The 14096-nt window shown below is 36.6% G+C and overlaps 1 protein-coding gene across 1 annotated transcript in view; it reads right to left on the bottom strand.

The window, feature by feature from the left end:
* Nucleotides 1–2879: 2879 nt before the first annotated feature.
* LOC101849718 (zinc finger FYVE domain-containing protein 26) overlaps nucleotides 2880–14096 on the bottom strand; it is a 61446-nt gene continuing 50229 nt past the window's right edge. The window contains exons 39-41 of the mRNA XM_035971834.1: nucleotides 12364–12552; nucleotides 11909–11962; nucleotides 2880–10354 (exon numbers count right to left, since the gene is read on the bottom strand). Coding sequence (XP_035827727.1) covers nucleotides 10175–10354; nucleotides 11909–11962; nucleotides 12364–12552 — 423 coding nt within the window. The 3' untranslated portion in view covers nucleotides 2880–10174. The remainder of the gene's footprint in view (nucleotides 10355–11908; nucleotides 11963–12363; nucleotides 12553–14096) is intronic.

Here is a 14096-nt window from a genome sequence, read left to right as displayed (position 1 = left end):
AGTTTCACTATGTGAAAGCATGTTTGTCTGTTTGGGATTGTCACTCTAGTTGGTATCATTGTGCAGTCAGGTGCTTAGTTTTAGTTTTAGTAAGTGTTTCACGGCAGTTGCAACACAAATAGGTCATATACATGCCAAAGATTAGATGTGTTACTCAGGAATAACGTTAAAGAAAAAAAAAAGGGGGGGAGGGGAGATAAGGGCAATAGATGTTTGATTTTTAAAAAACCATCTGCTATGGCGCGGTTTGTTGATAAACTTGGTCAATACCCGTAGGTTCAGAGTTTGAGCTGAAGTATAGTTCAAATTTTTGTCTCCTTACTGGCATGTTTTTTTAGTTTTTTAAAAATCTGAATTTCTTGACCTGACACTAGGCGAAGTGCTCTGCCTTTAAAATATCTAGTCTTGTGCAAATAAAGCTCTAAACTAAACTGCATTTTCTCATAGTCATTTTAACTTTAAACCTGTATTTCATGTGTGGATGTAGGACGCCTTTAGTAGGTCCTACTTCTTTATTTTCCTTCTGTTTTTTCTGTCTATTCTACTTTTTCCCAGCATTGAAAATGACCATTGTCGTGTTGGGTGTGCTTCTCTTTACTCGAACAAACAAATAAACTTGTAACTCTTACGGCTAAGATTGTTTTGTTAGTGTGAATCCCAACAACTTAGACCAATACATGTTTGATTTTTGTACTTGTTTACCCAAACATCTTTCCTGCAAGTTAGTGGATAGTCAGTCTGAATAGGACACACTTCATGAGTAAGTGTCCCACTGTATGTATAATGGCTGGGTATTTCTTTTATCCCTGTGCAATAATTGAAATAACACTGATTTCATACTGTATGATATCGCTGTGATTATGTAGTCAATGTTTCTGACAAAATGTTTCACGTTTATTCATTACAAAGGTGCATTAATTTAATTTCTTTTTTTTGTTAGATAAATAAATTCCAAAGCTGCCATCTCACTTCATGGATTTGTGTGATTTATTTTCATGATTTTTGAAATATATTTTTTTTAACGAGTTGTGTGTTGAACCTGTGTTTTCGTAACTGTATTTGTTTGTACAGTCGTTTCCACCTGAGACTCGGGTTTGAGCTAAGGGCAATAAACTTTTCGAAGCGCCCTACAATCATAATTTGCCCTTAAAAGAGGCCGGACAGATAGTTTTTAGTTTTAGTAAGAGTTTTGCGGCACTTTCAACACAATAAGGTCATATAGGTATCGAAGTTAGAGGAGTTACAAGAGTAACAAACACAAAAGAGGAGGAAAGATAAGGATGATAGGTGTTTGACAGGATAGAAGGAGCAAACCACACCAGAGCACCTGCCAACCACTCACACCGGACAGATAAAGGAAACAATAAAACACAGCCAGGAATGAGTGGAGGAGGAAAGGGAAGGAGAGGGCAAAGCAGTGAAGAAAGGAAGACAGCCTTCTCACACCTCTCACATCTTGTTTCAAATGGCTCCTCCAACTTTCTCTAGCCTATCAGGACCTGCGTTTGTGGTGGTGTGGCAGTTAAGCGATTCACTGTCAGGCTCAGAAGATCTGAGTTCAATTCCCGAGTGGGCAGATCTTTATCAAGTATCATGGTCTTTCTCCTGGAATAGTGTATCCCTCTCGGCCTAGGTTGGCTTTGACAAGTCCGCTAGCGAAATTATTTAAATTGTGTTCACAACAAACACCTTCAATACATTTTAGTATAGCCCTTCAGCTTCTTGAAAGATGAGATGAAGCAGTGCAATGAAACAAATGATAATGTAAGGTAATTTATAATGAAGGAGGTAGAATTAGGTCGGGGAGAAGAAAGTGAAGGTGGCACGAACTAGCTGACAATAAAATCTACACTCTGTATGTACACAGACACAAAATATTTTAGGCACACATGTAAGCTTTGCTGATAATAAGGTCAATCATGAAGTAGTTTTCGATTGGTTCAATACTTACATCCTCTTGCATTGCTTATTATTTCAAGTCATGTATCTTCTTCCTCCCCCCCACCCCCAATATGGTAGAATAATAATAATAGATAGCATTTGTATAGCGCATATCCCCGCTCAACAGCAGGCTCTATGCGCTTTACACTATATTATTACCCCAGCAGACCATAGTACACTCCGAAACATTCTCAGCTTCCCGGGAAGCATACAGTGCAAGCAGCCGATTAAGCGCTCAAACACTAACAAACTGACAAGATCTTTCGCTGTCTATAGCCCGGTACCCATTCCCACCTGGGTAAATTGAGGAAAATTCGTGTAAAGTGCCTTTCCCAAGGACACAACGTCGGGCCCTTGACGGGATTCGAACCCACGACCTTACGGTTGCGAGTCCGAGAGCCTAACCACTAGGCCACCGACGCCAGAATGTCACATTTATACAATGACCTTTGCCAGTCAGTTTATTCCTATATTGTAATTTCAATTCCACGACGGACAGTGCAGCTGACATTTAAACAGGTGTATAAACAAAGGCAAATTAGGCAGGGGTAGACCCAGAGCAACTTATTTCGAAAACCTAAACAGATGACAGGGGAAAGATCAGAAGAATATAGCTTTTTTTTAGAGAATCTGAACAGAGGAATGAATGGTGAACTATTATTGCAGATGTCTATTGCAGATCTGGCACTTGATGAAAATGATGATGACAATATGTTATCATTTCACCTCTATCACATGCACCTATGTATACTATGAGGGTGGTGAGCCTTAAAAACTTTCTAAACTGTCTGGACCCAATCTAGAAGGGATTCGAATTCTTGTCCCAACATCACAGCAGAGTTTCACGTTTCATAAACTGAGACTGAGATAACTACACACCCCCTCTCTGATGGAAAAAAACAAAAACCTTCGAATGAGAACACAGTAAAACATGTACAGTGTATACTTTCTTTTGAATCATGAAAAAAACCTGGATTCATTTATTGAGAAGATGAAAGACAATACATTGGAACACTCACAAAGTTATAAAATTATATCACTAGCCTGAGTCTGAGTGAAAACATGCACTCTAAAACGAAATGAAAATATTTGAAAATTATTGTCTTGCATGTCCAACTTTTTATCTAAAGCGAGGAATGTAAGTGGGAAAACAGGAAAGCTGCCGTTACACTAAAATTCTGCAGTTTCCAAACACACACAAACACACCAACTATTGAGGACTCTTTTATTTTCAGTAAAGAACTAACCCCTTTCTCCGCACAACACAAAATCCCATTTCAAAAACAGAACTCCTGGCCTTGTGGCTCCTCAGGAAGAGCCTTACAAAGAAAGAACATGCTGAACATGCACAAAAGTAAATATTACATACAGACAGCATCATTCCGCAAGCACTTAAGGGGTCTAGCTACCAAGAAAAGCTATCTTCATTATTTATGCATCTTTTGAAACCAAACTTTTCCAAAATAAGTGGTACACTCCCAGGAATAAATCAAAATGTTAAAAACAATTTAACCTAAAGTGTTAAGTAACACCGGCTACCATATTGAAATTATACAATACTTCGGAAAATCTCAAAATTGTGAAAACCAAAAGGCATAATGTTAAGTTTTTAATAAACATCAAGTTACTAATAATAGTTATAGGTACCTGGCTGGGTTTTTTGGTATACTTCCAACATTCTAGAATTTCTGGGGGTTTCAAAGTAATGTCCCTTTTTTGTACCAATTTTAAACACAAAATCAATTTCAAATGCAGATTTCTGAAATATTAAGTACACATTTTCTCAGATATAACTAGCCAGGTACCTGTAACTACCAAATCTGCACATACTTGGAAAGTCTCAGTACATTATCTTGATTAGTAGCTCAGATTTTTAAGATTTTACTGATGAAGGGTCTTTTAAAAATAAAGTTTTGAGAAAAACGCATTTAAAAATGTCACTGTGTAATTTGAGGGTTTGTTCCTTCTAGAGGTTCCAGTACACCATATAATATATGCACTATTATTTCTAATCACATAAAATCTCATTTCTGTACAGTAACAAATAACCTCATTTATAGAAGTTCAGTGAACCAAGTAGGCACGAAATGTAACAAAAAAAGAGAGGAAAAGTGAATAAGTGGTCGTTTTTGCAAGAGGGAGATGAGGTCGCTTGAGACATACTTTCACCTATTTTATCGATTTTTTTTACCAAATGGACCATAAAATCTGATTCACCAATGATCAAAGGTGTTAAAAAGCTGCTTTCCAGAAAATCAAGAATTTCATCGAAAATTGACCAAAAACGTTACTCGCTAGACCCCTTAACCCTTTGTACCCTAAATCTTGAAATTTCTCAACAAATCCCTGGACATTTTTCGCAAATTTCATCAAAGTTTACGGGGGCACATACACAAAAAGACTGAGGGGAAGAACATGGAGAAGCAAACACACGTGTTCACTCCCTTGTTTATCTTATTCCAAGGTGGAAATATTGTAAGATGACGAACAAGAAATAAAGAGAATTCTTTTGACGGACTACACAACTCAGAGTAGTCCGTGCTCCGGAGAACCGGCCTAACGGTAAACACAAAATGTTGCCCAGGCCTAACAGGTTCAAAGGGTTAAGTCATTAAAAAAATATTTGTTTGTGTTTTGAGCAAATTAAAGAGAGGGCCCAAATCAGAAACATGACTTGGACACTCATTATTTTTTTCATTAAAAACTAGGAAGGAAATAACAAAACAGAACAAAATTTTACTGTCAGATGTCCCTTGAAGTCTTTATTTGAATAACAGCTTTATATGTAAACCCCCAGAAATTGACTTTGGGGATTGTGAAATGATGCTAGGATGTGCATTATTGCACATTAAGTTCACATGTGCTATTCACCCATCAGAGAGGGATTATGTCTCCTGCAGGGCTGTGCTAGTTACTTTGAAAACTGAGACAGAAAAAAAAATGCAACAATACACAGAAAGTTCAGAAAGAGGGAAAACTATGTACCTAAAAATTAAAACAATCCAAAGTGAATTTGAGTAACACAAGGAGAATAATTAGTTAAATGTGATAGACCAGAGTCTTCTACATCTTAAAGCTCAAAATGCTGATACAAAACATTATTGCAGGGCCGTTAGAACTCTTCTAACAGTTTAGAATACAAACTATGATGACTGAAAGAAAAATATTATAAATCATAAACCTCTGCAGTACAACGAAATGTTTCATGGTAAAAAATATATACAAAAGTATATTTTATGCCAGTTTCACATTTTAAAAGAATGAGTTAATATCATTGCAATACAGGGAACAACGTACCACAACTCTACACTTCCATTTCTTTTTATTCAAACTAAATGCTCTCACGCACGCACACACACATACACAACTATCCAGCATTTCAAATGGAAATCGAAGCAAAAACTTAAAGTTAAAGGCATCTCTCCTCAACAAAGTATTAAATATGAAAGACAAGGCAAAAACATTGGAGCATGCAATCACAAGAGTTGAAGGCTAAAACTATGATGAGAAATAGCAATCAAAATGATAGCCCCATGCACTATGCACCTCTAAATAAGTTCTTGTTCCAGAGTATCCTTGAAATCCATTAACTTCAAAAGATTCTCAGAATGGCTTGATGAACTTTACAAGGGACTTTGCTTCAGAAGGCGTCAATGAAACAGGGACAAAGAACAACAAAAATTACCTATCCTTTTCTCACATTATGGATTGGGTAACAAAAAAACATAATTGCACCCCAGTACCATTTTTCAGAATTTTTTTCAAAACAAAGTTGATTATCTATACTAAACACAAAGAAACAACATAAACGACAAAAAAATTCAGGACAAGCAAATCTATTCTCTAAAAATGTATTTTGCTTTGTGCCTGTTCGCTATGTACATGATTGACGGTAAATTAAGCTTATCTGTTCTTTTTATTTAAAAATAAATAATTTCTAAAGATATCACACCTGCAAAGAAAAGTGCATATTTTTAGTATATAAAGAACAACATCCCTGCACCACCTAACACCAATCCCTTTTGAGTCAAAGAACAGCAACACACAACTCTCTAATACAAGACTTTATACATTGGAGCAGAATAACTGCAATAGTATTACGCACTGCTGTGCTTCCTTGTTGATGCATGGACAAAATATGGGTTTTCAGCCTTTTTTCCTTCTCACCTATCCATTAAAATCCAAAAACAAAGTTTCAGGTTGTGTTCAATTGTTGTGTACTCTCATTGAGTGAACTCTCTGCTAACTCTAAAGAATTATGGGAGCTCTGACTTAGTCTATTCCTGAGTATTTATAATCGTGATCATCCACTGTTTCATATGAGAGAGATCAGTGATCACACAGTAGGAGCATTGAAGGATCTTGTGATTGGACTCGAGTTAGATGAAAATGTAAACGATAACACAGAGCTGATTGTACTTTAAATGCAAACCCTTTTCAGGCATTTGTAAACATTGTTCATCCCTAAATTAGAGGCAAAAAAGTTGCCCCTTCACCAAAAAAAAGAAAGAAAATTCAGAAAACCATCTACAACTTAAAACAATATACAAAGCACAGTACTTTTGTCGGGTTCCTTTTAAATTTGGTCCCTGACCCTGCAGACGGTTTGTTTTAGTAAGGTTTTACGGCGCTCACAATAGTCACAACTGCATAAGTTCATATGAGTGCCAAGGGGTGGATGTCGACAGAGAAATCAAATAGGGAATCAGGCTTACTCTGCTCACCTCTCTAGCGTAAACAGCACAAAGTTTGCTTCGACTATCAAGGCACCCCGCAAATAGCAGTTCACAAGAGAGTGACAAACATACAAAAGAAGTAGAGGATAAATGACGATAGTAAGGATTAGGAAAGAAAAAGCGGCAATTCCCTGCAGACTGACTACCCAGGGTAAATAAAATATTATCATAGCACATATGACTACAATATACATGTAATGTGCTCAAAAGAAGCAACAATTTTCATACAAATGTGTTTTGATTTCAGTATAACACACATTGAATATATTCCATGTTTTCTTGATGACAGCTTTTCATTAAATCTAACACCTCGAGAGAGAATTGAAACAAGAGAAGATATTGAATTCAAAGAATGAGTTGAATGGAGAAATTTGAGTGTTACAACAGTTCAGACACAATCAGAAATAACTGTATAAAGATGTATGTTTGTATGTGTCACACCAGTAAGCAAATCAATAGTTTTGAATGCAAAATAAGTCAGGTCAGCACTGACTTAATGATGGCTGTATCTCTTGACAGAGCATGACAGACAAATATTCAGATGGCAGTATTGGAATAGGGATAAAAGAGGGAAGAGCATATCAGTAGTGACATTCCACTAATCATCTGCCAACATTTCATATTCTAAAAATACTGTTTTGGCATTGCCTGTTCGTTATGAGACTCACAGAAACTGAACATGCTTATGACACAATGTGATAATCAAGACATGGTACTCATCCACACTAGCAATGCACTTCAGCAATATCACTAAACTAGTAATACGTTTAAAAACAAAAACAAAACAAGCATTCGCTATAAATCTAAACAAGTCATCCATGCACATGTGCAACACATCCAAAATACATTTAAAGTAAGTCATGGCAGATTTGAATGCAGGTGGCCTTGACCTGAGCAAGAAAGTGATCCAAAAACTCCACCTATACACGTACAAAACAGGGTCAAACTCAGACTTAACAATCTTTATACACCTCAGAGCACTTCCTTTACATATAATCTTGTTTCGTCCACAAGAAAGAACTATATGTATATAAATCACATTATGGCCATAATGATACAGACATAAACATCTATAGGTCTATATAGACCTCCTTGGAACTTTCAAGCTTTTGTTACAGGGGCCTACACCTATCTGTTTATTATCTGACTATGAACTCCTTGAACTTTGAAAGAGTTGTGTTACTTTCTTATTTGTGGTTAAAAAATTCTACTCTTGACTCTTGGGCAGATAAAAGATCAAAAGAAGGCCTTACTACAGAAAATATATTTAAAGCTCAACTCTGTCGGAGGAAATGGTGACAGTCAAAGAAAGAAAAAAATAACAGGTATGCATACAATATATGAAACAGCGAAGAAATGATTCATATCAATGAAAGAAAATTCCAAATCTTGACTTTCTCGCCCAAAATAAAATGCTAAGAATGAAGTCGGCGAAAGAGTCTTTCAAATAGAATAGCACCATGAATACAGATGAAATCTTCAAATTCAAGTAATGTCAAAGATTTCACCCCACAAGAGCATGAACGAAACGATTTATTTGCCATTTTTTAGAAAGAAGACTAATTATATCTGTATGGCGTTAACACAATAAATACAAAATCGATGACCTTAAAAAAAGACAATGTTCAGGCAAAAAGTAAAAAGTAATACACTTTCTACATATAATGCTTTGAGCCCAACCCCTCACAGGGGGCAACCATGCCTTACTCAATTCAGTGAAAAGACAGTAACAACTTCACATGAATACTAAAATGAAAAGCAAATATCAGGAAAGATGACTGGTAGTAGGTTGACAATATTATGTCAGTCAAATGTAAGAAAAATATCACAATAGAAATCGATAGCATTATATCAATTGACTGAAAAAAATAGAAAGTCATTCTAGTCACAAATGGGAAAAGAAAACACACCACAACAGAATCCATCAGCCTTTCATTTACACAGGTGGTTCATACAGAATAATTTCATCAACACTGACGTCTTTACAAAAAGGATAAATGCAATCTGGAAACTTCTCCTCATGATCAGCAAAATCTTTTTCTGGATGGAACTAGCTCAGATCAATCTTGGCCCACTTGTTTTCACCAACTGCATGTTTCATGAATTATCATTATGATTAATGGCATGTGAAGATTTATCATTTATTCCAGCAAAACAAAGCAAAACAATAAAACAAATTGTGATTCATGCCAACTTCGTTCAACAAAATTTGTTGAATTAAAATCCATCAAACTGACGAGCATGAATGCAGAATAACAGAAGATAATTCTGTGCCCTGAACAAAAAGCAAAAACTATATTAAAGTTATCACTTTGTAGTTGCAGTAAATATAGGAACAACTTGTAATTTGTGCACTGGCCATTGAAGAGTATTACCCATTCATAACAAAATGGGTGCATAGACATGCAATCTGATATGCTCTCAGACCAATAATGAGACGAGCACAATTATTAAATAAGCTTCATGAAGCGGCACCCAGAGAAGAAAAATGCAATGCATCCACAAGACGTTCTTTATCAAACACAGCTGGAACTTTTGCTGATTCTTTTGCCAAAAATTTAAAAATGTACACAACAAGATTAGCTCACTGCTTCATCTACTTTACACACCACTGAAAAACAAAAACATGCATTTATAAGAGGGAAACAGAGCAAAACATTTGGGTAAAAATTATGTAAACATGCTACAGGAGTGATCCACTTACAATTTGTTAAATATATGATGTCCCAGGGGCAAGTTTCCATACAAATGTCACTGATCCATTTCTAGTTGAGGACTTTGTGTCACTGTTCATTGCTGCAGCTTGAACTGTATAGCACATAATCAAATCTATCACACAAAACTCATTCTACTAAAATGTATTGACTTTACATAGATTCTACAGTCATACAGTTTGGAACACTAAGTTAGTAATATAAAACACCCACATCACTCAAACAATTTTTAAAAAACAACCTTTTAACCTGTCGGCAATGATAAAATAAAAATATGCCATTTTACTAATCTGTTATAGTTACCAGTTGCATAATCAGAAAATATAACACTCATATTTTCACATATGCATATGATAGAGCAAGTTCAAACATGTTTGCAATTGAAAAATAGGTTCTTGGCACTAGCAAGCAATGCAACACAACAGAAAAACATTGAGCTCAAAGTACAGTTACATAGGTCTCCAAAGCAATATATTCCAACTTTAAAAAATAACAATTTCATTCAAACCACTTGTCAAGAAACATTTATGACATTTCCAGGGCAGCAAGTAAAGAAGATAACAACCTGTTAGATAACTTGGACAGAAATACTAAAAATAAATTTACAAAAAAAACCCAACTAAAGTAGACTATCCCAGGCAAACAGACAAGAAAACCTTGTAGAAAAGGTAAAAATGTTAGAAATAAGTACAAACTTTAGAACCATAAAAGGATCCTCATTACACCGCTGGTATTTTCTTCAACGCAATCGAATGTCCATTTCTCTTCTGACCAACATTAAGGTCAAAGTTTCTTCTGACTGACATGATGCTGCTCTAGCCACTTGCGACAGATGTTGGTCACTGCAGATTGACCAAGTCTCTGAGCGGCCCCAGCAATTCGCTGGACATCCTCCACACGCTCCCGTTTCACAGCCAGCAGATAGGCAGACCGCAGCTTGCCACACAGGATAAGTGCATTGATCTGAAGACACAGAGAAAGCAAAGTACTTTATTTTTCTATTGTACATTCAGAATGTTAGTATAATATGATACGGTATCAAATGCTGCAATATAAGACAATTTGCAAACCTCAGGTCAGAAGTAGAAGATGATGAAGTTGAGATTAACACTTAGGACCTACAGTACCGAAGGCTCATGTAGTAAAAAACCATCGAGTACCGCACCAGTTTAGAACGCTGAAGCTGTGGTAGATTTTTAAAAATTAAAAAAACCTTGGCAGCCCAAGGCACACACTTTAAAAATTCATAGAGGTTCATCAACCATTCAGCTATCATATAGAGTGATTTACTTTAATGCAGGGCGTCCATTCGTTGTTCAATTATGTTTAGTGTGCCTGGTAGCGTCTGCGACTTAAGTCGCCAGCGGTAATGAGCGCATACAACAGCCTGGCGACAATAGTCGCCAACGATACTGTAAGTGTTAAGGGAAGACCCGGGTCGGCGATCACAGACAATATCGATAAAATTTTTCAACCAATCCAACTTTTGTTTTTTGCAAAAAAACATCCTTTGACATCTGTTCTATTGAGTCACAATGACGAAACTGTTGAAAAAACACCCTAAATGATCTAAAAGGGCGTTTCAAAAGTGCAAATTGCACTGTAAATCCTTTCAAAAATCTGTTTTTTCTGTTTTTCTCAAAATCTACCTTTTGACATATGTGACCTCCTTGGTGCAAGGAGTTTTCAAAAACTACTGAAGCTACAAGCCTCAAATTTGGCGTTCATGTGCTTTAAGATCATTTCTGGAGATCTATGTGAGGGAATTTGAAAATACTGGTAACTTGTGAAAATATTCAAATTTTTTTGTAATATGTACTCCAAAATTTCGTCAACTGACTCTCGGGGGTCCATTGACTTTCGGCTCACTTTTTTAGTTTTGAAGATAGGTCAAAATCCTCACATAGATCCCCAGTTCATATAGGTTTGTACTTGTGTGCCAAATTTCAGGTTGATAATTCAATATTTACTGTGAAATTCTTCTGCACTAAGAAACTGGTTTGAAAATCCAAGATGGCCACCACAGAGGCCCATTGTTTAGAAAAAATCAACAAATTCACCCTTTGTACATCCTATTTACCTATGAACTTCTTGCACAATTAAATGAAAGTGAATAAAAGTAATTCGTTTAGAAAATTTTTCTGGGAGTATACGTCTCCCCTTAAAAGGATTTACTTTTTTGAGACCCAATTATTTAAGAGTAAATTTAAAATGTCATATACCCCTAATTAAGTAGTAGGGCATAACAATTATACCCCCGTATTTTTCTGTTGACATTTCGCCACCTCAGAATTACGAAGTAAGTGTAGGAAAAAACCTGAAATAGCCGCATTAAAGGCAAAATTACAGCTTACTAAATCGGTCGTTAGAAGGAATTACAGCTGGTGACACTTCATTAGGAAAAAGTCATAATTTCTTTTAGCGGAAGAAAAATAATTCAAACATTTACTACACTAGCAAGAGTAAACAAAGACAGTATCTAATGCATCTACTGCAAAAAGGAGAACAGCTGCCTACCTTATTACTGTCATTTCTCAGCAGTTGTATCAGTGTATCACTTTCATCCTTTGCCTGTGGAGTGGAAGAAACGTTTTAACCCCTTGTTTTAACTGAACATTATCCACATTTTATGAACTCAAGATAAGATGAAAGATGAACCAAGTGAAAAACATTATCGACAAACCATTCAAATTTACAAAGTCCAGAAAATATAGCTTTTCAGGAGAGAGAAAAAACAACCTTTTATTCTTCTAATAATTGTACCTACATTTTGAATCTTTTCTTGCTCTTTTTCGGCATTTAGAATTTGCTTTTCAACAAAACATTTCTTGATCCTATATGCAAACAATACCACAGATTAAGAAACTGCACCAAAAAAAAATTCAAAATTTTGGGTTCCGTACATCTAGACGAATGGCTGGCAAATTATAGTAAAATGATCAATACTAAGTAACCCAAATCTTTGAATTTACCTGACTGTGTGTGTGGCTGTTTGCAATGACCAACAGCGACGCCCCAACAATCTCATCGATAGTCTCATCTGTGACCATTCCCTGTAAGAGCAGGTTTTGGATGAGGACGTTGATGTCTGAGAAGCGGCCTTGCTTCGCCAGCTCACGAGAGCAGTGGGTGAAAATGTGGGTGGGGTCCAGCCGGAACTCCTGGTGGGGACAGAAGAAAAAAGAGGTCAAATCAGTTTGAAAGTTACAGGCTAAACTATCTCTGTCTTTCTCTATACTATATACAGTCGAACTTGCTCAAACGGCCACCTGTCCAAGACAATCACCTGTACTATTACTGACAAATTTCTGATATCTTGATTTTCCGGTCGAGCCTCGGTGTCAAATACAATTCCGCTTGCCGCCATAGCCGCCTGTTCGCTTGAAACGAACTCTCAGACCAGGAAAAGCTGAATAAACATCACAATCGCGACCGGCAAAAATGGACTTAAAGACGTTATCGGATTTGGTTTTCAAATAATATTCGAGATCTTTTATGTATTTTCCCGGGTCTCTGCGATTTAAAAAAAAAAATTCCTGGGGCCTGGCACCCTGCTCCCAGCAACTCTCTTCCTGATCGGCCCGCTGTCGCGGTAGCGGAGTTTAGCGGAGGAAATGGCGGTAGCGGAAATCCGTTAAATAGCGGAATATTGAGACCCATGCTACATACAGTCGAACTTGCTAAAACGGCCACCTGTCCAAGACAATGACCTGTACAAATGACCACTTCCCTCTGTCCCCCTTGTGTTTTAGGAATATTATTAAGACACTGACCAAGACGTCCATCTGTCTAAGACAACCCTTTCTCTCCTCCTCAATCGGTAGCCCTCTTGAACAATATTGACTGTACACCCTTTGAATCACATGGCAAAACAAGAACACCAAAGCAGAAGCAGAGGAAAGATCAGAAGTTTCCACAGTATTCTCATTGCGCAAGCAATTCAGACTTGAGAAAGGTGAATATGAGACACTGTCCTGGCATGGAAAATGAAGGAAGACCTCAATACCTCTTTTTAAGGGGAGCATAGTGGAGAATAAAAGAGGTTGATGAGAAAATGAAAACAAAATCTGGATGTATGTTCTACCTTCTTTACAATTTTGGTGTCAATTGGGTCATAAAGAATAAAAGTTATTGACAATTCTTTGGACAACATTTTTTTCTGATCAGCTGGTAAGACACAATGATACCTGCAAGCAGGATCAACTTCAGAATCTGGGAACGAACAACAGCAGATTTTAAGCTGAAGTAGGAAGGAAAATAAGACCAGCGTCATGATGAAAGAGAAAGATGTAGCAGAAATGGCATGTATACAAAGCCTTAGAAGATATGAATTGTTGCAACAAGAGTGCTTATTCTTCCTATTCATTGAAACACAACATTACAAAATTTTCTGACATGCCCAGGCCTAGTTAGCCACAGAATCTATTGAGACAGGATATATAACGTAGATGAGCACTGCCCAAAAACTGGCATTTGTGGAGCCCGAATAGAGCCTACAGCCATTGGTATGTCTACGACAAAAAAACTATATCATATACATTTATGTACATATATCTTACATATTAACAAGTAAGTGCACACATATGAAAGCAACATCTTTATACCACTTAAAACAAGTGAGAAAGAAAGAAAAATACTGAGAGAGAAACACAGAAGAGAGAGAGAGAGAGAGAGAGAGAGAGAGAGAGAGAGAGAGAGAGAGAGA

This window comes from Aplysia californica, unplaced genomic scaffold (genome assembly GCF_000002075.1).
Source record: "Aplysia californica isolate F4 #8 unplaced genomic scaffold, AplCal3.0 scaffold00518, whole genome shotgun sequence".
NCBI lineage: Eukaryota > Metazoa > Mollusca > Gastropoda > Aplysiida > Aplysiidae > Aplysia > Aplysia californica.
The sequence above is the reverse complement of the archived record's forward strand: the minus strand, read 5'-3'. Positions and strand labels throughout refer to the sequence as shown.